Here is a 23,958-nt window from a genome sequence, read left to right as displayed (position 1 = left end):
CCCGCCTGCAGGGAGCGCTGGCTCTGCCGGCGGGCGCCACTCTGCGCTGCCGTCGCGCCCGGCGCCGAGTCGCCGGGAGACCGAGGGCGCCGCGGGCCTGGCCGCCATGGAGCCGCCGCCCGCCGGGGCCTGGAGCCTCGCCGCAGCCGCCGGGACCGGGCCGCGGGAAGGGCCCGGGCCGGGCCGGGCGCCCGGGCCGGGCCGCGGGGTGGCGGCGGCGCAGAGCGTGGCCGGCGAGGAGCTGCGCGGCGGGCGGCGGGCTCCGTGCGTGCTGAGCCTGGCCCAGCGGCACGGCCGCCACGAGTGAGTACCGCGCCGGGGCCGGGCGGCGGCTCCGCTTTGGGAAAGGGGCCGAAAGAGCGCGGGTCCCTGGCGGCCTTTCTGGCAGCAGGGCCGGTGCCCGGCCGTGCCGCTGCCTCCGGGCGGGTCGCTCTGCCTGGGGGCCGGTTCCCCAGCGCTGCTCCCTCCGGGGCCTTGGGCGGGGGAAGCCCGTGTCTCCGCGCCCTTTCCGGAGCCCCTCAGCTGTCCAGGCCTTTACTGAGCTTGTCTCAGCCCTGGGGAGGGGGGGGGGGGGGAGGTTGTGCCGCTTCGGTATGCCAGAGGGCTTAAAGCTGGGGAGCCTGTGTGTTCAGAGAAGCCCTAGGAACAGAATAGACTCTCTTCTGCTGGAGTTCTCTCTCCTGCCTTGGGGAAGGTGATCTTCAGGCGGGAAGAGGAGAAGTCCTGTTTTCTAGCTGTCAGTTCCCGCTCTGTGCCCCTGCTCCTCCGAGGAGCTAGAGCTGCTGCCACCCTAGAGCTGAACCTGCCCTGTAGCAGTGAAAGTTGAAAAGTGCTTGTTTTCCCACCACATACTCATTTGTTTTCACCCACATCCTGTACAGGTCTGAGCTTTCCTCTCTTTTTCTATTCCAGTAGCATAACACTAATAATCATGCATTACATTTCTCCATAAATACAGCTCTCATTATAATATTAACATTTCTCCATGTACAAACAGGGGGTTACTCTGGTTTTTCACAGGCCTTCTTTCTGTCTCCAGGATAATTATCCATTCACAAGAGAACGAATACGCTGATCCGGATTACATTCCCATCAACAGCCGCTTTAAATGTGTACAAGGTACTGACTCTGTTACAGTGGGCTCTCTCACCCTGTTGTGGCAGAAGTCCACTGCTGTTTATCAGCAAGAATGGCGTGAGGTCGGTGTGGTGCTTCTAGACCTGCCTCTTGAGCATCCGTGTAGATTGAATGCTTCCTTGTGGTACTGAAACTAAAGAGTTTTTGGACTCCTGCTTCTTCCAGGTCTGAGTGGGGAGTCTTTCCATCTCAGCATACACCTGCGATAAACTTGGCTAGTTCAGATGAGCGGTGGGCTTGGCTGGCTCAGTGTAGTAGGCATCACACAGAGCCAGTGCCTTCAGCGCTTGTCTGTAGTGATTGAATGGCTGCTGATAGCTGTCTGTCTTCTCCGTAATGACAAGAGTTGGGAGAAATAAAAGCACCTTTTTTTGGATAAGTTTATGCCCTCTGTATAATTCAGCATAGTTCTGCCCCTAATTTTTGCTGTGTAGACAAGCCATGAAGATCATTGGTAGGATCATATGGGAAGAAACTTTTGTTCGCCTATACCTGGGGACTTTAGAGTACAGAAATGTCAGGTTGGTGCTTTTCAGAGGAACTACACTTATGTGGAACAAAGCTTCCGGAGTACAAGAACTCTGAATGGTAGGAATCTCCCCTGTGATGCTTTGATTGTGGAGAATGTCTGTCTAGGCTGTCCAGATATGACTGTTCTCTCTGCTGGAGCCATTATTAGTGTAGAGAGGTAAATTAAAGCTGTTCGTTCCTTTGTCGGGACTCTTCTGCGGCTAGAAGCAGGCAGCATGCTTTTACTGAGTACTGAATGGCCACAGCATTCAGTGTAAACTCTCTTGATCCTGTTTTTCTCTCTTCCAGAGGCAGAAGAGACTCTACTGATTGATATAGCTACAAACAGTAAGTTGTATAACCAAGACAGTCATGTGGCTGAAGCTTTCAGCAAACACGTTGCATGTTGGTCACAGGTGTATGCTTTTTCCTCTTTTGCCTGCTATCTCATACTCTTCTTCCATGCTCTGCATTTGTCTTTTGGTTAGGTATGGAGTGTATTTTCTGTAATGCCGTGGTCTGGCTCTTTTATGCTTCCTAGTAGGCATTCAGTTGTCATGACAAACATGGTCTAAATGCCTGCATGGAGGAATTGTCGTTTGGTTAAACTTTAACTTCTTAAGTATTTCCCCAGGGTCCTGCCCAGCCTTCCTCAACCTTTCTCATTTCCCTTCCATCTGTTTGCCTTGAACTTGAGCCTAGTTTACTGTCTGCCTTTTTAGATGGGTATTTGGCCGTACTCTGTCTAGGCACTGCTTCAGTCTCTCCTTTAGAGAAATTTTTCTCACCAGCTTTAGAGCTCTTCTCTGCCTGGCAGCAGGGGGAGAGAAGTGTTCTTAAAACCAGGAAAATATGGCTGGTGGTCCTCCAAATGTGGCAGACTCTCAAGAGCACAGGGAGACTAGCTTAGATGCAAATTTGCATAGGAAAACATAGGTGGATGTTCGCTTCCATTGAGGAGCTCAAAGGATACCTAGTAAGCCTGGTCATTGGGAGGGGATAATATCTGTGAACGAGACTTGACTGTGTCTCTACGTGTCTGTTTTTATGCCTGAAGCAGGCTGCAAGATCCGGATACAAGGTGACAAGACAGCTGAACGGCTCTTTGAAATCCCTGATGAGGAGCGTTGCTTGGGCTTTCTTTCAGAAATACAGAGCATACAGGAAGGTAACCAGACCTATAGTTGTGTTTGTTAAATCCTCAGATCACGAGCAGTTTCTGATAGGCCTGTTCTTTTTTTTCCAGCCCACTTGAAAGCTTCTCTTCCTGAAAATAAGGACCCAGCTAGCTGGCATCAGGTGAAGAACCTCGCAGGCCTACCACAGGCCTCTGTTTCAGGTATTGAAGTGATTGTCACCTTTGTATGCTCTGTGGTCAGTAATGGGGTCCTCGGTGGCAGGGAGTTGTGGTTGACGCTGCGCTCAGCAGTCTGGCTAGTACTTCTTCTCCGTTTCCTGACCCCACCTTATCCTGCAGAAAACAAAACATCCTGGTCCTTGGGCTTTGTTGCCCTGGACTGTCTCTTATTGAGTGCTGTCTTCTGTCTAATGCCTTGGTTTGCATATGTTAAGCTCTGTTCTGCTTTGGCCTGTGGTTAATACCCGTTTCTCTCATTCTGTGTCACCAGAGATGGTATATCGCTATTACCATTTGCTCTTTCACTTTCCATGGAATTATATTACTTCGTTCTTGTTTTGAGCTGTTTTAAATTGTGTTTGAGGGTGTTGTGCTTGGCTTCTTCGTTATAGGAGCTCTGGGGTTTGAGGATGACTTCAACACTATAAGCCTGGAGAAGAAAAGAAACGTGCAAAACCACCAAATGGGATCTCGCCGGGAACCTCCACCTCCTCCTGTGCCTCAAAGTAGGCAGTAAGTAGCCTGGTGTATCTGTTCCCTTTTCTTCTCCTCTTCTTAGACAGCAGGACCAGTTTTAGTTCTGCTCTTGCTTCCTTCCTAGATTGCACCGAGAGAAAGAGAGTACATCAAGGGACCAGCCAAAAGTAACCAACACTATGCGCAAAATATTTTTGCCCAGCACCCAGTCAGGACAAAGAGAAGGTCTCATCAAACACGTGCTTGCCAGGAGAGAGAAGGAGTATGTTAACCTTCAGAACTTCAGGTCAGAGTTGCTTCCAGAGCTGTGATTCAGGAACAGTGTGCTGCATAGATGGACAAAGCTTTTTTATCTCTTCTGTGAGCTCATATCTAGTCCAGGTTTAAAATCTGACTGCTACTGAGGGGTGGTCAGCTTGGATGGCTAAGCAGGGGTCCGTGCACATTCAAAGTGAAAAGATGTCTACAGTGCAGCTTCTCCTTTTGCATCGTTGCCCCTATGTTTGTCAGATCTCTGGACCCTCAAGTAAGACTGAAGCAGCTGGGCAGAAAGAGGATAAAGGCAGCTTTGGCTACTATGCTGTCTTAGTGTCGCCATACATGAATTTTAAGAGCCAGAAGTTATTTGCTGTCCCCAGTGAAATGTCTTCTGTTTTTCAGCATTCAGTAAAATCCCTCAGATTAGCATCACTGAAAATGAGCGAAACCTAGGAGTATTTTCAGTTAACCCCTAGTTTGCCTGCTGCACTGACAGTTCACACGTTGCATCTGCTCCCAGCCTGGATGCTGCTGTATTTGCACTGGAGGGACTGAGCTGATGCAGTATTTATTTTGCTTTCTGACAGTTCAGCTGCTTCTGTGTTGCAGATTTTTTGTGGGGACATGGAATGTGAACGGGCAGTCTCCAGACTGCAGCTTGGAGTCCTGGCTTGTGTGTGACATGGAGCCTCCAGACTTCTATTGCGTCGGGTGAGGAGTGATGACCTCATATTTACTTACAGTACTTGGCTTCTTGTTGCTCTTGCTTGGGCACTGGTGGATTGTATTTATTTTAAGTTCCTGTCTTGCTCTCAAAGGTTCCACAGAGCGGAGCTATGCCTCGGAAGAGCAGTCTTAGGGAAAATAGTCATTTGGATGAGGCAGAACCTCAGATTAAACAGGAGGCTGGTATGACATAACAAAGCAGATTTTCCTTGAGGCATCCCCTGAGCCTTTTGGTTGTCCTCAGACTAAAAGGAATACCTCTCAGGGAGATGCTTTCTAGAGTGTCTTTCAGTAAGGTCTCTAAGGCACTGTGGTGAAATTCTGATGCTTTATTTAGCAAGTGGGAATGAGTTTTTCTTCCAAAAAGAGATACTCGTAGAGTTTCACATTGGACCCTCTTGTAAAAAGAGGCTGATTTGTAGGAGAGATGGGATGTGCTAAGTTGGCTTGGTTTTAGGTTCCAGGAACTGGACCTCAGCACAGAGGCGTTTTTCTACTTTGACTCTGCAAAGGAGCAGGAATGGCTGGCTGCTGTGGAGAAGTCCTTGCACCCTCAGGCTAAGTATAAGAAAGTGAGTCCTATTCAGTTATGTGGGATTGTTGTCACAGAGCTAGCCCAATTGTAAAGAAAACAGAAATGGGCTTCCTCTTTCTTCACCTAACCTGAAGAGCAGAGAACAGAGGAATCAAGGGTGTGTACCTGGCATGTGTGTACCTGTGTATCGTATACACTGGAATAAATCTAGAGAGTCTATTTCCGTCTCACAATCACAGGGGAATACTTTACTTTGAAGTAAAAGTTTATAAAGACAGAGATCAGAATAACTCTACAGTAAAAGAGGCGGGTGTGAGGAACGTAATGTGCTCAATAAAATCTCGGTAGTGGGTTCAAATTCTGTGTTACTCTTGCACCTTCGTACTATAGAAACAAGATGTGTCTTGAGCTGTAAATTAAATGAATAGCTTTTCTGTAAAGGAATGGAAGAATTTGTCTCAAGAGCAATCTTCCAGAGGAGGCTACCTTGGGACAGAGTTATTTCAGTTGTGATAGCTGGACTTTATTCTGGCTGATTTGGGGTAAACAGTTGGTTTTCTGCTCTGCTGTAGCGAATTTGCCTTTTTGCTGTAGGTAGCAGCCCTAAGTACGTTAACCAGTTTCCCCTTCTTCCTTAGCCTGTGCTTTCTGTCACACGCCTGTGCTTGCTTTGTGTTGAGTTCAGTGGCACGTGATACAGATGATCAAAAGGAGGAACAGAACACCTTGCTGGACTAAGATTCAAAAAGAGGAAGCTAGGGGTCCTGACCTGAAGTGAAGAGAGGCTGATCTTCCTGTGCCTTTGCTTTACTGGATTTTTTCAGGCAAATTTTTCTCACCCTGTAAAAAAGAGAGAGCACAGTAAGGCTGCAGGCAGGGGGAAGTGACCAAAACTGTAGATAAGACTCCTGGTTGCATGCAAATTTCAGTCCTGCAGAGTATACTGAATGCTCTGGCTCTTCCAGTATAGTGCTGTGGGGATGGTTTAGGCTTCTTCCTTCACTGCACAGGCTTAATCCCAATGCATTTTAATATTTTTACACTTCCAAAGTGAGCCAGTAGAATGTGTGCTCAAGCTGATTAGGCCTTCTACTTGGCTTTGGAGGTGGGGACCCCAGCCTTGGTTTTGAAGGAAGCTCATGGACAGAAGTGCAGTGGCATAGCATGTGTCAGAGAATCAGTGGCAGACCTGAGATCCATGGTGGAACAATGTATATTGGCACTGTGTTAACATATGTTGGTTGAGGCCTGCGGAGTAACCTCATTTCCAGAAAGAGATGCTTTCCATTAGAGAATAAATGTTTTCCGAAAAGCAGACAGTTCATATAACATGGGGATGCTGCCTTTTGATACCCTGTATGTCAGGCATGTTTGATCTCAGGAAAAATGTCCTTTTCTGGCCATTTCTCTCTGATGCATCCCACTGGTTTTGCCGTAGCTCTGAGTAAGCAAAGATGAGCACCTACTCTCAGCTGAATCCACAGCCCTCAGTGACAGTTATAACCGGAAGCCTTCTGTAACATGTGTAACTAGCCTGCTCAACTTCTGGTCGTTTTGCTGATTAGAGTAGTACTTAGTATAAAAGGCTGCGACTTAAGGAACAGACTCCGCATATTCGTTACCTCACAAGAGAGCATTGTCTGTAGAGAAACACCAAAGAGTTGGGGATTAACTGAGCTCGGCACCACTAATGGCCAGCTGCTGTTGGAGGATGATAGATTGTCTTCCAAAAACTAGCTTTGGGAAAGGAGGTCCTTTGGGTAGTGTTGCAAGCAGGATTGAGTACAAAACACGATGGGGGACTGGGAGGCTCAGAGAAGCAGAGCATCAGGTGGAACAGGCAAATCAGAAGTGCATTTCCACTGCTTCTCTGGGAGTTCAAGGTATGTTTTATTTTTGCAGGTGCAAATGGTCCGTCTAGTTGGGATGATGCTGCTTGTATTTGCTAAGAAGGATCAACTGAGTAATATCAGAGATGTCATGATAGAGTCTGTGGGCACTGGAATCATAGGAAAGATGGTGAGTCACCTAGGCCAATTTGTTGCTCCAGTGTATCCATGTGAGAAATGGCACAGTCTGATTTTGTTCATGTTTCTGTTCCATCCCCCTACTCTCCCTGGTGCCTCTTGTGTGTTCTTGTCTAACAACTGTCGACACCTGCTCTTCCCAGGGTAACAAGGGTGGTGTGGCTGTGAGGTTTGTGTTCCACAACACGACGTTCTGCATTGTCAATTCCCACTTAGCGGCTCATGTGGAGGACTTCGAGCGGCGAAATCAGGATTATAAGGATATCTGTGCTCGGATGACTTTCATAACCCCTGATGACAGTCTACCTCAGCTCAACATCATGAAACATGAGTAAGTTTCCCTTGCTGTTTTCCATTCCTGAAGCCTAAGAAAATGGCAGCAGCAGGAGCCTTAGCGCAGATAAATTTTCTGGCTTAATTAACAATATAACTAAAAATGCCAAGGTCTCTTGTATGCTAGAGCTCCCGCAGTCAAATTAGTGGGTCACCTTCTTGTTGTGGTGACTTCTGCGACCTGTCTCTAGCAGCCCTATTCTCAAGTGTTGTATATAATACTTTTATTTCAGCAGGCACCGTTCAAGAGTCGGTGACTGAATGTTACAGGGTTTGAAGAAACTGGGACGGGGGTTGTGATGTGAAATGAAGTATGAACAGTGGAAGGAAAGGAAAAGCAGGACAGGGAGAAGCTCTGTGTGGAGTGCTTTTGTGGCTTTTCTGAGCAATGAGTGCTTACGATTGCAATTTCAGTTTCTTCTTAAGTAAACCAGATGATATGCAGGCAACACTGGATTTTTCTGGAGTGACAGTGCTGTTGCATAATTCAAATAAAGTCAAAAAGTGTGCAACAAAGTATGTAAATTAATCATTTGTATATAAGTTTATGAAAACTTAATACTCTACTTAATGTTTGGACTATTGAAAACTGAAAATGTAGAATGGATTAATACAGGAAAACCTTCAAACATTAGCTTATACTTGATAATTCACTAATGGAAATTTTGAGGGTTGACTGTAAACAGGAAGAGCTTCGATACTAAAAAGGGATTTAGATTTTAATCCTTGAATGAAACCTTTATGGAGTAAAGAGAGAGCGTACCACCAGTGTTAGTTCTTTAGCTGCTGACAGAGAGAGAGCAGTAGGTCTGTTTGAAAGTCCAGAGATGAACAGAGTAAGAGCCAGTGCTGATGACTGCAGAGATGAGGCTGATGGAAAAGATAGCACAATAATATTCTGCAGATCATAACCTCCAAGGGAGCTTAACTGTGCGTTTGCCAATTTTAGACTGGTCAGTCTTTGCTAGGTAGATGTTAAAGTAGTGGCCTAATATGATTACAAAAAAGATGGTGGAAAACAAACTGCTAAAACCATAGTACCATATGAGGTGTGAATGCACAGATAGATACACATAAGCCAGCGCAGCTGGTTAATGAGCAGGAATGGGTTCTGTCGTTGCCTTCCTTTGTACAAAAGAAAAGCTTGCACACTAGATGGGCTTCTTGTAGCCTGAGAAATTGTGAAGCCAAATGACATAGGCTGGTTTCATTTCAACAAAGAGTGGTGATGTTTTCGAGGCTTTTTTTCAGACTAAGTCAAACTCAAGCATCTCATTAAACTGAGTCTTCAATCCCATGTGAGATTCCAAAGGAGATGGAATTAGTATTTTCGTTATCTGCCACCACTAGAAATCTTTACTGTCAGAGTCAGTCTTCCAAGTCCGCTGTTGTTCCATGTGTCTCAACGTTAATCACCAGCAGGCAGCTGTTCTCCTCTCTCCCTTCTTTCCTGTGTAGCTTATGATACTAACTACTGGCTCTTCTCTTCCCTGTTTGTCTTTGTTTTCAGTGTTGTCATCTGGTTAGGAGACTTGAACTACAGGCTTTGTCTCCCTGATGCCAGTGAGGTGAAAAGTCTGATCAGTAAGAATGAGCTTCAGAAATTGTTGACATATGACCAGGTCAGTGAACTCCACCTGTTTGCTCAATGCTTGGGTGATCATCTTGGCTTGGCTATTATCGCAGACACCCTGTGATAATAGACTCTAGACAGAACACAGGGTGTCTTGGTGTCATGGGTTTTCTACTATAGATATCAGCCCGCTAAACCAAAATAGACTGTATTTGATATTGGGATTAACTGAATTACTCAGAAAATTACTGTACAAGCTTCTCTGTCTCTCACTGGAAGATTTCTCTCTTACATGCAAACTATAAGCTGGAATATTTGAGTTTGTAACAGTGATAAAAGCTTCCATAGTCAATGTCCTGGAAAAGGTATTGATTTGGAGACTGGCGCTTGTAGTCAAGGCTCTCTGCTCAGCTACTCTGACCTAAATTCTGTGCTGGAGTCTGCACTGCTCAGCGTTTCTCTCTAGCACCCTGGAAACTGAGACAGCACCAGCTGTGCCTTTAAAATGAAGGATTGTATCCATGAAATATGAACAAAAATAATATAATATCATCTCTGACACACAGTTTAATGATAAATCTGATTGATTCTGTTCTATAGTTCATTTTTAGTGTGTTGCAGAACTCCATGCAGAAAACAACTGCAGTTTAGATTTTTGCAAGAAGAAACTAGGAAATTTTGCAGAAGAGCAGGAGAAAAGGAAGATAGTGTCAGGTTGTCAGCCAAGCACACTCTGGGGGCTTTTGCTAAAATGATTGGCAGTGAAATATTAATGATGGTGATACTTAAGCCTGAAAACTAATGAAGGGATTTAACACTTAAGTGGAGTGAGTAATATTTCCCTTAACTATTGTTTTTGCTGTCTGAGTGCTCTGTCAAACAGTGCTGTCGACTTGTATTCAGTCTGTTTAGAAAAAATTCCATGGATGTGCTGAATTTCTATCTTTGTTAAAGGTGTAGTATATGAGGTATCGTTTTGAGGATGAGGGGTAGAATCTATGGTGATTTCTGTAATCGTGGGATGCAAATACTCTGTCTATAACTACTTTCCAGAACTGTGCAGTGTGGGGTTCTGTTGGTTGGTTTTTTTCCTCTTCTCCCCTCTAAGAAACGTTGTTTTCCTGCCTCTAGTTGAATATTCAGCGTACTCATAAGAAAGCATTTGCTGATTTCACCGAGGGAGAGATTAAATTCATCCCTACATATAAATATGACTCTAAAACAGATCGCTGGGATTCCAGGTAAATCTGCTGCTCGTGGACAAGTTTACCTGTGACCTAAAAAGCATTTTCTCACAGAGCTTGATTTCCCGCTTCCTAGAGCTAGAAATACTTCTCAGTTTTACAGTGATGGCTGGAGTAGATGGGCAGGTTTGTAATCCTTTATTACCTGTACTTTCTGCAATAAGCAGAGACTGTATATGTTGGCCAGGCACATGACTTGAAACCTCAGTTGTTGCTGATTCCAATGCGTGAAAGAGGGTAAAGAATGAACTCATAGGAGACCTGCACTGGGAGGATTTCTTACTGCTGCTAGAGACAGAGGAACAGTATAAAAGGAATCGAAAGGACAGAAATGCAATCTCTGAGTCATACTGTCCCCTGACTGGCACACTAGCAGGGCTGGCTACCTTGCGATAGCAGCAGTGATTCCTACTTGCTCTGTGTCTCTCCAAGACATTTCTGCTTCTGCTGCAGAAGCTTGCTCTGAATGGAGAACCTCCCAAGGAAGAGTTTCAAACAAACCATATAGCAGTCAGGTTTTAGTCTGCCCGTGTTTATGAATCAGCCCAGTACTTAAACTGGAGAAGGATAACCCAAGATTCAGACTTCGTAACGTGGTGGTAATAGCTGAGTAGACTTTCCGCAGTGGAAACAATGGGCAATGGATCAAGCTGTAGCGTGCGGTAAAGTCTGGCAGCAAAAGCAACAAGTGCAGCTTGGGTCACAGTACACATGGGCTCAGGCTATGGGAACAGTCCTATCTGAGATCATTTTTGTTTCCTGATGCTGCAAGGGGCAGGAGTTTAACTGCTGTATAGGGAAATGGGAAGAAAGCAGAAGAAAGGACATAGTATTCAAGTTAAGGGAAGTGACAGGAATTCATCCCATCACTGCTGATGCAGCCGTTGGTGGTGGGGTTGGGGGAAGTTGCCTGGCTGTGAGGAGTAACAACTTGGATGGTTTATTAAGAGTGTTGGATTCCCGTGGTAACCTGTGTTTCTTTGCAGTGGAAAGTGTCGTGTGCCAGCATGGTGTGATCGAATCCTCTGGAGAGGAGGGAACATAAATCAGCTCCGGTATCGCAGTCATATGGACCTGAAGACTAGTGATCACAAGCCAGTCAGCGCGCTTTTCCGCATTGGGGTAACTTCCTTTATGTGCTAGAGCAGGATCATGGCATGATTGTTCATTCCTTTAAGATGATGGTATAGTCAAGAGACTTGTGTGAATGCTGTTACAGAAGGATAAAGTAAATAAAAATAAGGAGTGTCTGTTTGGCAGGTGTGCTGCTATTTGGCAGCCTTGCTGTCCTCAGCTCAGCAAACAGCTCAGCATCTGTGGTCTTCATGTGCAATGCAGCTTAGCTGTGCAGTGCTGAGACAGTGTTATGCCACATTAATGCAGGTGATTGCTGGAGTTTATCCCAGCAAGTGTGGTCCTGTAGTCAGTAGAAGGACAATCCAATAGACTGCTTTAATGGTGCTGCTTAGCTTCCAGATAGAACCCATGATATCTGCCACGAGAGTGAGTTCTGGAGAAGTTTGCAGGTTTCTGCTGTGTTCCCCAGTGAGGCACAGTAAACAGTTGTGCCTGCTGTGATAATGTTGCCTCTGATGTGTTAAGAGAGAGAGGGTTGCTGGTTCACATCTGAATTTGTTTGGTGGTGAATGGCTGGCAGCAGATTTGCGGTTCCTAGCTTGCTGAGTAGAGATATCTACTGTCCATGTCCATTTTTGCTAGCTCCTGCTCTCTGAGCAGCTCAGGTCTCCTAAAGGAGAATCTTTCTCCTCTTTCCCTGAAGAATCTTGAGTAATGCTGCAAGATGCCAATGCTGTCACCCCCAGTAATTTCATAGTTGTGGGTTTTTCTGTGATCCTCTTGTCCAGAAAGACCCCAGTAACATCTTTACAGGTGAAATTTGCTTAAAGTTGCCTGTGTAGCTTTGAAGACCACCTGTGCAAATTCTTGTAACCTCTAAGGTGCACACAAGAAGTGCTTGGAGAAATCTTTCACTTCTCACGCAGTAAACTCATGACCAAGAGTGCCTATGATGCTGGTCAGAAACTTTTCTGACTGTTTTTTCTGACCTTCCACAGGTAAAGGTTGTGGATGAGCAGAGATACCGGAAAGTGTTTGAAGACATAGTTCGTATGATGGACAGAATGGAGAATGATTTCCTTCCTTCGCTGGAGCTAAGCAGGAGAGAAGTGAGGATGAAAGCTGAAACATTGTCCCCTTCCCAAACACGGCAGCTTTAGAAGTGCTAGATCGACCTTTAAAGACTTTGATTTGCTAAACTGAGTTGTAGGAAATTAAACTTCATTCATTTTCTTTTCACCAGGAATTGGATTACAAGCAGCATCTTGGCTCCTTGGCAGATCTTCTGTTAGGAGTTCAGAATTGTGCAGGCGCCTCCCAGTCACAGGTTGCCACTGCAGAGTCTGGATGGCTATCTGTGTCCCTTCGTGGGTACTAATGAGATTTATTTCTTCTTTGCTCTGCAGTTTGAATTTGAAAATGTGAAGTTCCGGCAGCTGCAGAAGCAGAAGTTCCAGATCACCAATAACGGGCAGGTCACCTGTCATTTCTCCTTCATCCCAAAGCTCAATGATAGCCAGTACTGTAAGCCATGGCTTCGGGCCGAGCCTTGTGAAGGTTACTTGGAGCCGAGTGAGTTGAGTTTTATTGCTGTCTCTAGACTGTGCTGGTGTAGACTGCCACCCCATCTCCATTCAGTCCTTCCCCTCTTTCCTGTGTCTCACCTCTCCTGCCATCACCCTTGTCTCTCTGTTCGTCTTCTTGCTCAGTTTTGAGGCCTTTGTCCCTGTAGCATGTTTGTCCATGTCATTCCTTGTGGAGAGTCTCCGTGTGTTCTTGAGAGCTTCTGCCTGTTTCAGATGAGAGCGTGGACATTTCCCTGGACGTGTACGTCAGTAAGGACTCAGTGACCCTTCTGAACTCAGGCGAGGATAAAATTGAGGATATTCTTGTCCTTCATCTGGACCGAGGGAAGGACTATTTTCTCACCATCAGTGGGAGCTACCTGCCCAGCTGCTTTGGCACCTCTCTGGAGGCTCTGTGCCGAATGAGACGACCAATCCGAGAAGTTCCAGTCACTAAGCTCATTGACCTGGTAAGTAGTAGTATTTCTGGAGTGCAGACTGATGTGAATGAGCATGCTGGGTTCAACCTGGGGGTCTGTTAATGGGGAAGAGAGCAAATTCCCTACTGCCTACTCCTAAAACCAGGAGTAATGCCTTCTGCTTGGGTCAGCTGTGCTGACTCTTAGCTGACTTGCTTCTTCCAGAGCTTCATGTGGTGTTTCATGATTCCCCCCTCCCATGGCTTTCTGCCTCTACTTTCCTCTGTATCTCTTTGAGTAAGTTCCAGATATTATGCTCTGCACTGATGTTTCATAAGAAGTACGATTGAAATGCTCTCTTCTGAGATGCCTAGGTTCTCCTGCAATGGTGAGGGCTCCAATCCCCTTTTCTATCTGGGCACTTGTGGCATTTGCATTGCTTGGGGGAAGGAACAAACAGAAGCACAAGGACTTGTGGAAAGAATTTGACAATGTTAAATGTATTGATTAATACGAACGACCAATACTGCAGCCACTCTGGCCAGTCCCCGTCACACTGACCACGGTGAGCAAGTTCTTCAATGCAGGGATAACATCTCCTCTCTGCAAGCTTCATCAGGCCCTAGCATCAATCTCTATCCTTCTGCAACCATTTGTATGAATATGTGGTGGTGCAATCATGTCCCAGTCATCTCTTGTCCTTTTGGTTCCTCATAGTTGGTATTGGGATTAAACCTCATTTTTTATCTCAGTTCTTGTTTTCAGCCTGCATTTGTTTTTCTTCTATGATTTTCTTTCCTGGCCTTGCTTCACTGAGGTTTACAAGTTCCTGAGTTTGTCTACCCATTTTTCTTCAGGCAAGAAAGACATTTCTTTTTCTTTCAACTAAAAGATTAACTCAGTCTGACTTTTTTCTTTTAGTTTATCTGGTACCTTTCCTCTCTTATGCTTGTGGTCTCACCCTCTGTGCATTTTTTTCATCCAGTAGGGAGCTGTTGTTTCACAACCGTGGATTTGACGGCTTCCACTCCCACTTGCTTTTAAACCCTGTTCTTTTCCCCTCAGCACGCCTCACTCTTCCAGCTTCCACCTTTGGTAGTAGGTGGCAACTGTTCTTGCAGGCCCAACTTGTAAAAAGACCATTTTTGTCCTAGAAATTTTATTATGTAATCACAAGATGAGGCTAAACAGAATCCAGGTGGCAAGATAGTCTTTGCTTCCTCAATTCAAACAATTAATCTAGGCCTCAAGCTCCTCATACTTTTCAAGATCCTAGTCAAAATCATTATTCTTGTGTGAGAAGTGTGTTCAGCTTGGTCTGGAGCATTTCATCAGTCTTGGCAGCTTCTGCTCTTGCTTTCTCCTGCTCAGTGCTACACACTGACTTCTCTCTTGATGGAAAAGAACTTGGGCCTAGACTCTTAGCTTCTGCTTTGAGAACACGCTATTAGTTTTCTGTCTGACTAATTGTACTTTGAGATCTCTTCTGCTTCCTTTACCTCTAGATTTGCCTCTGCTGTTACTCATTGAGGCATGTAGGAGGACAGGAAGCAAAACAATCTGAGAAGAGCAAAACATAAAGGCGCTATGTGCCAAAATGCACAGCGAAGAAGCAATCTCTTGTGTTAGGTCTTGACTGCAGTACTTCAGTCAGGACATGTTAAGCAAGCTCAAGGACTTCGATATACAACTGTGCAACGCAAATTTTAGTAGTTTAGATTATAAAGCTACTGTCATGCTAAAGCTATTTTATGTCTCTTGTTTTTGACCGTAGCTGCGAGTTGAGAAATTCTTAGAGACAGGAAAAGCTGAGCACTTTCTGCAGGGAAAGTTGGTGGACTGTGCGGCCCAGAAGCGCTTTCATCCAACTACATGCCCTTAGCAGTTGTTTGGGCTGTGTATGAGGAAGAAAACATGCTTGTGTATTAAGAGCCATTCCCTCTCCTGCATTTATATAGTGGCAGGGCTTATTCTTTGCATCAAGGACTTTTCTCAGCCTGAGTGGACTGTGCAGGTTACCTTCAGCAGAGGGAGATCTAGAGAAGGCAAGAGGGCAGTAAGGACCTGAGAGCCAGCTTGGTGCAGGATAGCAAAGTGTAGGTGGGAGCTGATCTTGAAATGCTTCTCTTAGTCCTCCTGGGAGAAGCTGCTGATGCTCGAGCATTTTTCCTTTAGGATTTCAGTATTTGTGTTTCATCCTATTTTTTTCTTGGGATCCCACTGTGGACTTGAAAAAGCCCGCTGAAAAATCTTTGATAGGAGTAGGTTAGTCTCCCACAGCTAATAGTGTTGAGCGCTACAGAAGGAGAGGTGAACAGCAGGGCAAGCAGTCAGGTGGAAGCAAGACAGTTGAGATGACTCATCCAGTTACGAAACAAGCCTCTCTTCTGTGCAGTGTGGCTCTGTGGTGTCTCCAAACCTGTGACTGTAGTCCCTCCCCCTGTGTCTTGGAAGAAGATCCTGCACTATCTCATGTCTGGAGCAAGCTGCTCTCTCTGAGAGGCGGGTCTGTTGGGGCTGTGCTAACATGTAGCAAGCCTGTCCGTGCGGGCAGCCTCCAGAGGAGCCGGGGACTGCAGGAGGTGTGGGGGCGCCCAGGGCACTGCTCCCTGCCTCATGTGCCCCTAGCTGCTGCATACTCCTAGCTGCTGCAGCTACGTTTCCAGCTCATTCCTTGAACAGGTTTCTGTTGCTCCCGCATGGAAAAGTTTGTCCACCAAAACTCAAATTTGGGCAACCTGCTTCTGCTTCTACCTTTGGACTCCACTGAACGTAGCCTCCTAAGCTGCCAGCCCACACTGCACTGGTAAATGGATGCTGCGTTTCAGTATTGGCTGAGAGATCAGACACGCAGCCTAGAGGGGGCTTTGGCATGCTCCTCGTTGCAGAGTGTTAATGCTATTAGGTTGAGACAGGCAAGCAGCATGGGGTTTTGAGCACAGCCACTCATTTCCCTGACTGTACACAAAGCTGCTTAGGGGGCCTGTCAGCAACACAGCTGCCACACGCTCGGAAATACAGCTTTAGCCTGAGATAAAACATTTACCAGGCCTGATCACAAGGGAAGATGGTTGCAGTACTACAGGGCTGTTTGTTTCTGATCGGGAAGATTCAAGAGTGGGGACGACTTCCTGCCAAATGTGTCTCATCTGCCTGTGGCCTGAATGTTTACTAGCTAGTAAACGGTGCTGCTGCAAGGCCACTGGTAGGATTTTGTACAAATTCTGACAGTTATGCATCATGTGAACAGGATTTCTGCTAATTGGCAGCCAAATCTCCTGCTGCAGGTTTAGCTTTGGCCATGTCAGCAAAACACGCAAAGGAACTGGCATTCAGTGGGCTCCCACAATGCAAATTAGGTTTCTGCTTAATCTTACATCACATTCTCTCTGTTAATGATACTTTTTCTTCTTCTCTCTTTCCCACTCTGCTCTCAGGGAGAAGACAGCTTCTTAGAAAAGGTAACACAAGTGACTCCTGGGGAAGTCTGTTTCTTGCTTGTGTTTGTGAAGGATGAGAGCTTTTGCCTTGTTTTCTGCTGGACAGGGAAGGGGAGGTGGGTCCAGAAGGGAGTGCTTGCTCCAGCAAAGCCTCTCACTGCAGCTGAAGGCCCAGAATAGATGAGAAAATGTAGAAGCACAAAATGACCCTGTAGCCAAGGTGGGACCAGCCCAACTGAGCTGCTTAAAGCTCACCTAATTTGCTTTAGGCAAAAAATACTCTGTACTGATCCAGGCATGACAGATAAATCTTTCCAGAAAAAATTGGCAACCTTTGGCATATCTGAATTAGCTCTAACCATGCATGTAAAACGGGGTTCACCACAGCAGCCTTTTCAAACATGTGGGGAGAGGACTGAGTTAGAAAACTGAAGTCTTTTGCTGTTTCCATCTTGGTGTGTCCTCATGGAGGCATCTGGAGGCCTCATGTAGGAGGCAGTTTGTCTGCTTCCTCAAGCAGCAAAGCTCAGGCTGCCTAAGCAGGATCACTGCTTTGCTTTGCACTTGTGCTCTGCATCAGAGGCTAAATGAGTCCAACCTGTGCTTGAAAGAGCAGGTGAGAGAGATTCTGTTTTGTACGTAGCAGTGTTGCTCCTGCTCTCTTCCTGTGCCAGTTGGTAACCAGTGTGAGTGATTTTGTGCGAATGTCCCAGGCTAGATGACTTCTCTCTCTCCAGGCTGTGAGTACAGTGACAGAGTAAAATAGGAGAGGAAATGGATGCCCTCCTCTCCAAGAGGTATTGGACTCAGGTATTGAACCAGACAAAGTCCTCAGACTCTTTCCTGATCGTGGAGAAGGGAAGAGTTTGGTGCCCGTCTCCTGGGAACACCCTTTTGCAGAACATCTCCCTTCCTGAGCAGCGGGAGAGATGAGACCTGCCTTCTCTTCTCGCACAGGGCAGGAGAGGGCGCTCGGTGCCCAGCCAACGCAAAAGGATAGCTGAAAGCTCTGTGTCTTCATTGCCGCCCGAGGAGCTGGGGAGGCTCCTGCCTTGGGGCAGCTTTCACTGAGGGTCCATAGCTCTTGCCTTTCCCCTTTTGGAGGAGAGCTGTAATGCACTCGCTTCTGCCTAACGTGCTGCTCTCCATCCTTCCATGTGTGCTCGGATGGGTGAGGCAGATGTGCAGCCATGACCCAATGTCTGCTAGCTAGGTAAAATTTAGTGGTACGTGGAGGCAAATTTGTGCTGTGCTGTGGAGCTAGCGTGGCTGCTGCTCCTTTTGGGAGGGACTGCTGTGCTGATCTGAGGTGTCTCTAGCTGCGCTGGGGGAAGCCAGAGCCAGCCCACGCTGGCTGTTGGTGGCTATGTGCTACAGAGGGGCAGAGATCACAGTTGTAACGTAAGCTGACAACAGAAATTAAGTGCTTTGCATTTGGCTTGTGGCGCTCCTCTCTGCTGCTGTCCTTGGGTTGTGTTCCTGCTTGCGGCACTCTCTTCTTGGTAGCTCTGCTGAATGTGCTTCTGGAGACCTGTGTGTGACTTTCTTCTTGGAAGCACATGGAAACATGAATGACTAAAATAAGGATGAACTGAGACAAGAAAACGTTGATCTTGTTAAAGACTGGTGAAGTGTAGATGGAGATTCCTAAGCAGTTGAGCTAATCAGCTGCCTCGTATGAGTAAGCAGGAAAATATGACAATGGGCTGTGGGTAGTCTCTATTCAGCAGAGACATCTCCTTAAAAAAAAAAATCAGTGAAGAAACTTTAGAAAACTGAACTGAATTTAGTGTTCTGAGAACAGATCATCAGAGTACACAGAAATCAGTAAATGAATGTCCTTGACTCTACATCCAGATGAGATCAGCTAGATGAGCAGGGAACTGCAGTTGGATTTAACCTAAAATGTGGAAGCTGAAGCAATTGGGAGACTTGAGAATGTATGATCCTCTAGAGCATCAGCTGCAGGGTGGAAGCTGTGATGTGAACAGGCCCTCTTGGATTGCAAGAGACCCATCCTGTGGGACCCAGTATATCTGAGGGGGAAGCTCTCCTGAGGCTTTGCCGAAACTGTTTGCTGTGGTTCTGTGGGGCAATAGGAAGAAGTGGAGCTGGCACCAGGGGTGGGATGACTCCGTGCTGTAAAAGCAGGTAGTGGCCAGATGAGTCCTGTGTCCCGCTGTGTCCATCTCTAGGCATGCTTTACAAGACTATTGCAAAGGGACAGAGGTTTTCCTGAAACTTTGTGTGCTCTTTGCCACCAGGAGAAATCGGTTCTGCAGATAGGCTCCCCGGACAGTGAGGATGCAAGTGAGATGCCACTGCCGGTGCCAAAGGAGATCTGGCTCTTGGTGGACCACTTGTTCAAGAATGCCTGCCACCAGGTGAGGGAGAGGGCCTTTGCCTGTGCAGTGAAGCTCTTGAGGGCTCGGTGACCTGGGAGACTGTACCTGATTCATCAGTAGCATCTGGAGATCAACCCCAGTTCGGTATTTATAAGGCAGGGCTTTTCCCCTATGCTTGAGATACTGTTTGGGGGTACCAGCTTTCTCTCAGCATCTGTGGGGAAGGCGAATTTGTCTGTTCCTGTGCTAACTCCACTGTCTTTGGCAGGAGGACCTGTTCCAGACTCCAGGGATGCAGGAGGAACTGCAGCAGATCATTGACTGCCTGGACACCAGTATCCCTGAGACAATCCGTATCCTTGCTGAACCTGGCTTACCCTCCTCTTGGACCTGAACTTTCCCAGGAGCCCACTAACTCCCTTGCAGCAGAACTGGTCTGTGACTTTGTTTTGGCAGGGTCCCCGCTGGAGGCCTGGCTCCCCTCTGGCTCCCCACAGATAATGTCTCTTGAAGCTGAAAGCATGCTGGCTAAACAGCCACAGAGCCAGAATTTTGGAAGCTGGAGGCTGCTGTGAGGCTGTACCAAGTACTAGAGAATGGGCACTGGGGCAGCATGATCAACTTAGTGAAGCAGAGCAGCTCTGTGGGGCTGGGGGTATTGTGGAGGGACTGGTGGGCAAAGGCAGTGCTGGGTGGGTGTAACAGCATTTTTCCTGGGTAGGAGAGAGCAGAGGAGGGTGACTCTGGTGTCAGAGAGTAGTTTGGCAGGTACAGAGCTCAGCGCAGTCCTGCAAGGAAGAAGCAGAGGCCAAGCCAATGAGTAGGTGAGGCAGGGAGCAGACGGGGAGAGGAAGGGGATCCAGCTGCTCAGCATGCCCCTTTACTCCCCACGACCCAGCGGGCAGTAACCACTCTGTGGCTGAAGCACTCCTCATCTTCCTGGAGGCTCTGCCGGAGCCAGTGATCTGCTACGAGCTGTATCAGCGATGCCTCGACTGTTCGCAAGACAGCCGGCTCTGCCGACAGGTGCAGTGCTGCCTCCATCCTCACGTCCCCTCGGTGCAGGTTCTGGGCAGCTTTTCCATCTGCCTGCTCCTGTGAGCTCTGGCTTGGTCGGACTTGCTGGACCTTGCTCCCTGCCCATGGGCTGGCAGGTGGCTTTGAGAGCAGGCGCTCTGAGGCCCTTCATGGTGGGCAGGATGGTGCGCATGCTCTGGCAGTGCTCTTCTGCCCTGGAGTTGGCTTAGGTGTCTCCTGAGGCACTGCAGCGCTTCCCAGCAGCCCCAGGAGAGCCAGTGGCTTCCAAAGAGATTCCAGACGTGCCCTGTGTCACCCTGAGCAAGCAGGGGCGAGCAACCCCAGGGGAGCGGAAGAGCCTCCACCAGTCTCGAGGGCTTAAGCACCTATTAAGAGCTGCAGTTGCTGTGCTTGCACTAAGGACTACAACTGAGCAGAGCAGCTCTTAAAAATAGCTGGTAGGGCAAAGAACGAGACCAAGCAAGTGTCCTCGGGCAGAAGAAGAAGTCAGGTGTGTTTTCAGTGCTAGCCTGGGGAAACCTCTCATCCTGGTCCTTGTGCTGTTGCTGTGCAGCCAGGGAGGTGAGAATTGAGATATTGCTGGAAGACAGGGGCAAAGAGCACTGGTTTCTTCCTGGCTGTTCTTCCAAGTGGCGTTAGCAGGAGCCGAAGCTTGTGCATGCCATCGTCCCTCGGCTACAGCCAGAGGCTTGTTGCTTTCACTCTGGGCTTGTGACTTGCATTTGTGGCCACACAGTGGCCCAGAGGCAGTAGTAGGGGGAAGGTTGCCCACCTCGAGACTGGACCGCTGCAGCTGGAGTGATGGGTGCTTCCCATTCCTGTTTCTCTGCAGGTGATTTCTCAGCTGCCTCGTTGCCATCGCAGCGTGTTTCGGTACCTAATGTCATTTCTCCGGGAGCTCCTCAAATACTCAGAAGACAACAATGTCAGTGCCAACATGATTGGTAAGTGTGTAGCCTGCATGCTCCCCTCCTGCTGCTGTCCCTGAAATGTAACCTCTTCCCAGAGCCCTTCAAGGTCTCCATTCCTGTCTGATAACAGAATCTTGCCTCCCTGTGCAGCCACCCTGTTCACCAGCCTCCTCCTGCGGCCTCCACCCAATCTGATGGCAAAACAGACTCAGCAAGACCGCCAGCGTGCAATCAGCTTCCTCGTCGGCTTCTTGCTCGCAGGGGATGAGGAGTGACCCCTGCATCTGTGCCAAAGCTGGGGCCCTGCACTGTAGGCCCTGTGCTGAGGCCAGGCCTCTGACGGTTCCCGAAGGTTGGAAGGCTCTAGGCTACTCCAAGTGCCGTGTTTACAGTCGGAAAGGAAGCGTTCTCCTCTCCTTCCCGCTGCTGTACCCTACACTGCAGAGGACCTGCACGCTCATTGCACTGCCATCCAAGTCAGGAGCCTTCTGCTTTCTCCCTAGGCTCTAGGTGGCCCTGCTGGTGCCCAAGCACTGTGCCGGCAGCGTGGCCTTCCCTTAGCGGTGTCACCAGTTCCCTTTAGCTGTGCTTCTCTCTCCTTTCCTCCCCCAAGTCCCTGGAGTCATTGCTAGGAAGGGTAGAGACTGCAGGTGCTTTTGGAGGGCTGTGGCAGAGCTGGTGGGTGCTCAGCCTGCACGCTGTGTCCTTGCGTGGGTGAGGCATGCCTACTGGTGCATACTGATGTTACTGGTCAGCACCCTGCACTCTGTCCTAGGCTAGCATTGGTCATATGTCACCCTCTGCCTTGAAGCCGACCAGGCTCACTCTGTTACCCCATCACTGTGCTATGAAGGCAGGACAACGGCTGTACCAGGAGGGTTATCTGGAGGTTTGACATCTTCCCTCCCCTCCAGCAGTGCGTTATCCTCCTCCCTTGGTTTTGGTTTGTAAGGCTCTGGCACCCAGGCTTTCTCCCCCTCCGGCTTTCTGGCACTAGCATGTGGGCCTTGCTCTCCTCTCCCTTCCCTTGTGCCCTGGCTTTGCTCTGGGACATCTGGTTTTGTGGCTGGCTGTTGGAGGACCTTGGTTCAGGCAGAGCTTCTCTAGGGCTGTCCCTGTGTGCTGGCACTGGGTAGGGTGCACAGAACAGGATGCAGCTTGTGTCCCTCACAGCCCTGTTTGATGAGCCTCAGGGGTAGGACCTGGTCTGGGTCACCAGGGTGGTGGTGGGTGCTGTCTTTCTCCTCCTCCCTGAGGTGCTGCAAGGAGCAGGTGAGGGGAAATGAGCCATGAATCCACCTCAGGGCTGAGGGATAGGCTGGTGGTCATGTGGGGGGGGCTGATGGGCTGGGGTGGTTGTAGTGCTGGGGTCAGGCAGAGCTTGGTGGGGGGCACCCCTTGGGGCTGGGCACTGATGGATGCAAGGAGGAAGGCTTGTCCTTACCAAAACACTAAGCAGAGACCTGCCAACTTGGGCCACAAGCCCAGACAGGGACCCCCCCCCCACCTTGGGACCTCTGGTGTGGGCTGTGATGGGAGCTGCACGGCCTCAGCCAAAGGGAGTCCACTGCGAGAGGCGAGGTGAGTTGGGGCTTGCGTCCAGGAGAAGCTGGCTTCCTTGCTGGCTCCCACGCTCAGCCTGAGCCCTGTGGGGTCGGGCCGTATCCTGTGCTGCTCTGTGTTCCCTGTGCCCTGGCTGAGCTGCCAGAGGCTCCTGTACCTTGTGCTCTTCTTTTTTTTATTTTTAAACTACATAATTTATTGGGAATCTGTTTGTTCCAAATAAACCTCCATTGTGCAATGAGTAGGTTGCCTGGGCTGGGGGTGACCTCACTGCCTGCGTTGAGCCTGCCCTGCCTCCCGCGTTCGCTCTGCAGCACACTAGGGGTGGCTGCTCCTGGAGCTGCAGCCCCACCGTCTCCTCCCAGCCCACGGATCCAGGCCTCTCCTGGGCACCTTCAGAGCCTGCCCCAGGGGTGCAGGTGGAGGTGTGGTGCCAGGGTGCTGAGCATCCCCTGAGCACCAGCAGCCAGAGGGTCAGCTGGCCTTAGCCTGGCATCTTCTGCTTTGCCCTGGAGTGGTGCAGCATCAACCCTGTAGTCAGTCATTGCCTCCCTCCCTCTCATCTTCCAGCCCTGATGCCACGTGCTGGTGCTTTCCTCCATCACCGTGCTGGAGCGTCATCCCTTGCAGCTTTGCCAAAGCCAGTTGGACAACACGGTCAGGCGTCCTCCCTTGCCATACCAAGGCAGCACTGCCTGCCACCTCCAGCCCCCCTTGGAGTCACCAGATGATGTGCAGGGCCTGGGGCCCCTGCCCAGGGCCAGGCTATCGCCTTTCCTGGGGAACAGCTTCAATGTTGGATGTGCCCAGCTGTGGGATCTGCCTTGCCATCCCCAAAGAGTGAGAGCAAAGGGCTCAGGTCTTCACCCACCAGCACAGGGCAGAAAGCTCAGCCATCCCGCGGGGATGCCCGTGCCACAGCATGGCACAGGGCTCTCAGCACGGCCAGGCGGCGATGGCCGCGGTCCCTTCCAGCCACGCTCACTCAGCAGCTGGAGCAGCGGTGGAGAAAGCAGGGCACATCCTGCCTCAGGAAACGGTTGCTGGTGTCATCTCCATCTGCTTCCTGCCGTCTCCTTGAGAGCAGGGCTGTGCCTGGGCAGCTGTGCTTGGCTGTGTCACGGACCGGACCGGCGCAAGGTGCCGGCATTGTTCCCGTGGCCACTGCATTCCTGGCACTGCCGGCGGAAATGCCGGAGAGGGCGCGAAGTCTTGCCGCTCTCCAGGGATGGGCCGAGGAATGGACCTGCACCGGGCTTGGCCAACGACACAGGTCGTTGGGGGACCAAGGCAGCTCTTGGCACACCACTGTGACCCACACGTGAAGGTGAGGCCTTGTACATGCCGTACAGCCTGCCGGGGATGCCAGGAGAGCCTGACGCGGCTTGGGGTTCACCATGCTGGAGATAACGGGGTGGGGGGG

At 49.0% G+C, this 23,958-nt stretch overlaps 1 protein-coding gene across 6 annotated transcripts; it reads left to right on the top strand.

Annotated features, from left to right (window-relative positions):
* The first annotated feature begins 14 nt into the window (after positions 1-14).
* OCRL (OCRL inositol polyphosphate-5-phosphatase) lies at positions 15-22,776 on the top strand. Of its 6 annotated transcripts, none has more exons than XM_064517988.1 (24): positions 15-303; positions 1,040-1,119; positions 1,957-1,995; positions 2,708-2,815; positions 2,894-2,986; positions 3,397-3,517; positions 3,606-3,767; positions 4,349-4,450; positions 4,923-5,037; positions 6,903-7,019; positions 7,171-7,358; positions 8,871-8,982; positions 10,065-10,174; positions 11,164-11,299; positions 12,253-12,363; positions 12,498-12,581; positions 12,661-12,826; positions 13,054-13,289; positions 16,676-16,699; positions 18,943-19,062; positions 19,292-19,376; positions 19,922-20,049; positions 20,894-21,005; positions 21,123-22,776. In XM_064517988.1, exons 1-24 carry the CDS (start codon positions 107-109, stop codon positions 21,245-21,247), a joined length of 2,871 nt encoding a protein of 956 aa, XP_064374058.1. In that variant the 5' UTR covers positions 15-106; the 3' UTR covers positions 21,248-22,776. The 6 variants fall into 6 exon arrangements, with proteins under 6 accessions (XP_064374058.1, XP_064374057.1, XP_064374060.1 ...); XM_064517987.1 differs by having other exon boundaries at positions 2,705-2,815; XM_064517990.1 differs by lacking the exon at positions 1,957-1,995 and having other exon boundaries at positions 2,705-2,815.
* The last annotated feature ends 1,182 nt before the right edge of the window (positions 22,777-23,958 follow it).

This window comes from Dromaius novaehollandiae, chromosome 11 (genome assembly GCF_036370855.1).
Source record: "Dromaius novaehollandiae isolate bDroNov1 chromosome 11, bDroNov1.hap1, whole genome shotgun sequence".
In the NCBI taxonomy this organism is placed as follows: Eukaryota; Metazoa; Chordata; class Aves; order Casuariiformes; family Dromaiidae; genus Dromaius; species Dromaius novaehollandiae.
The sequence above is the reverse complement of the archived record's forward strand: the minus strand, read 5'-3'. Positions and strand labels throughout refer to the sequence as shown.

Bases quoted from the DNA above. Each gene is read 5' to 3' on its own strand.
- OCRL (XM_064517987.1), top strand. From the start codon at position 107: ATGGAGCCGCCGCCCGCCGGGGCCTGGAGCCTCGCCGCAGCCGCCGGG. The intron at 11,300-12,252 runs GTAACTTCCTTT...GACCTTCCACAG, and splicing joins GCGCGCTTTTCCGCATTGGG to GTAAAGGTTGTGGATGAGCA. The intron at 19,063-19,291 runs GTGAGGGAGAGG...TGTCTTTGGCAG, and splicing joins TCAAGAATGCCTGCCACCAG to GAGGACCTGTTCCAGACTCC.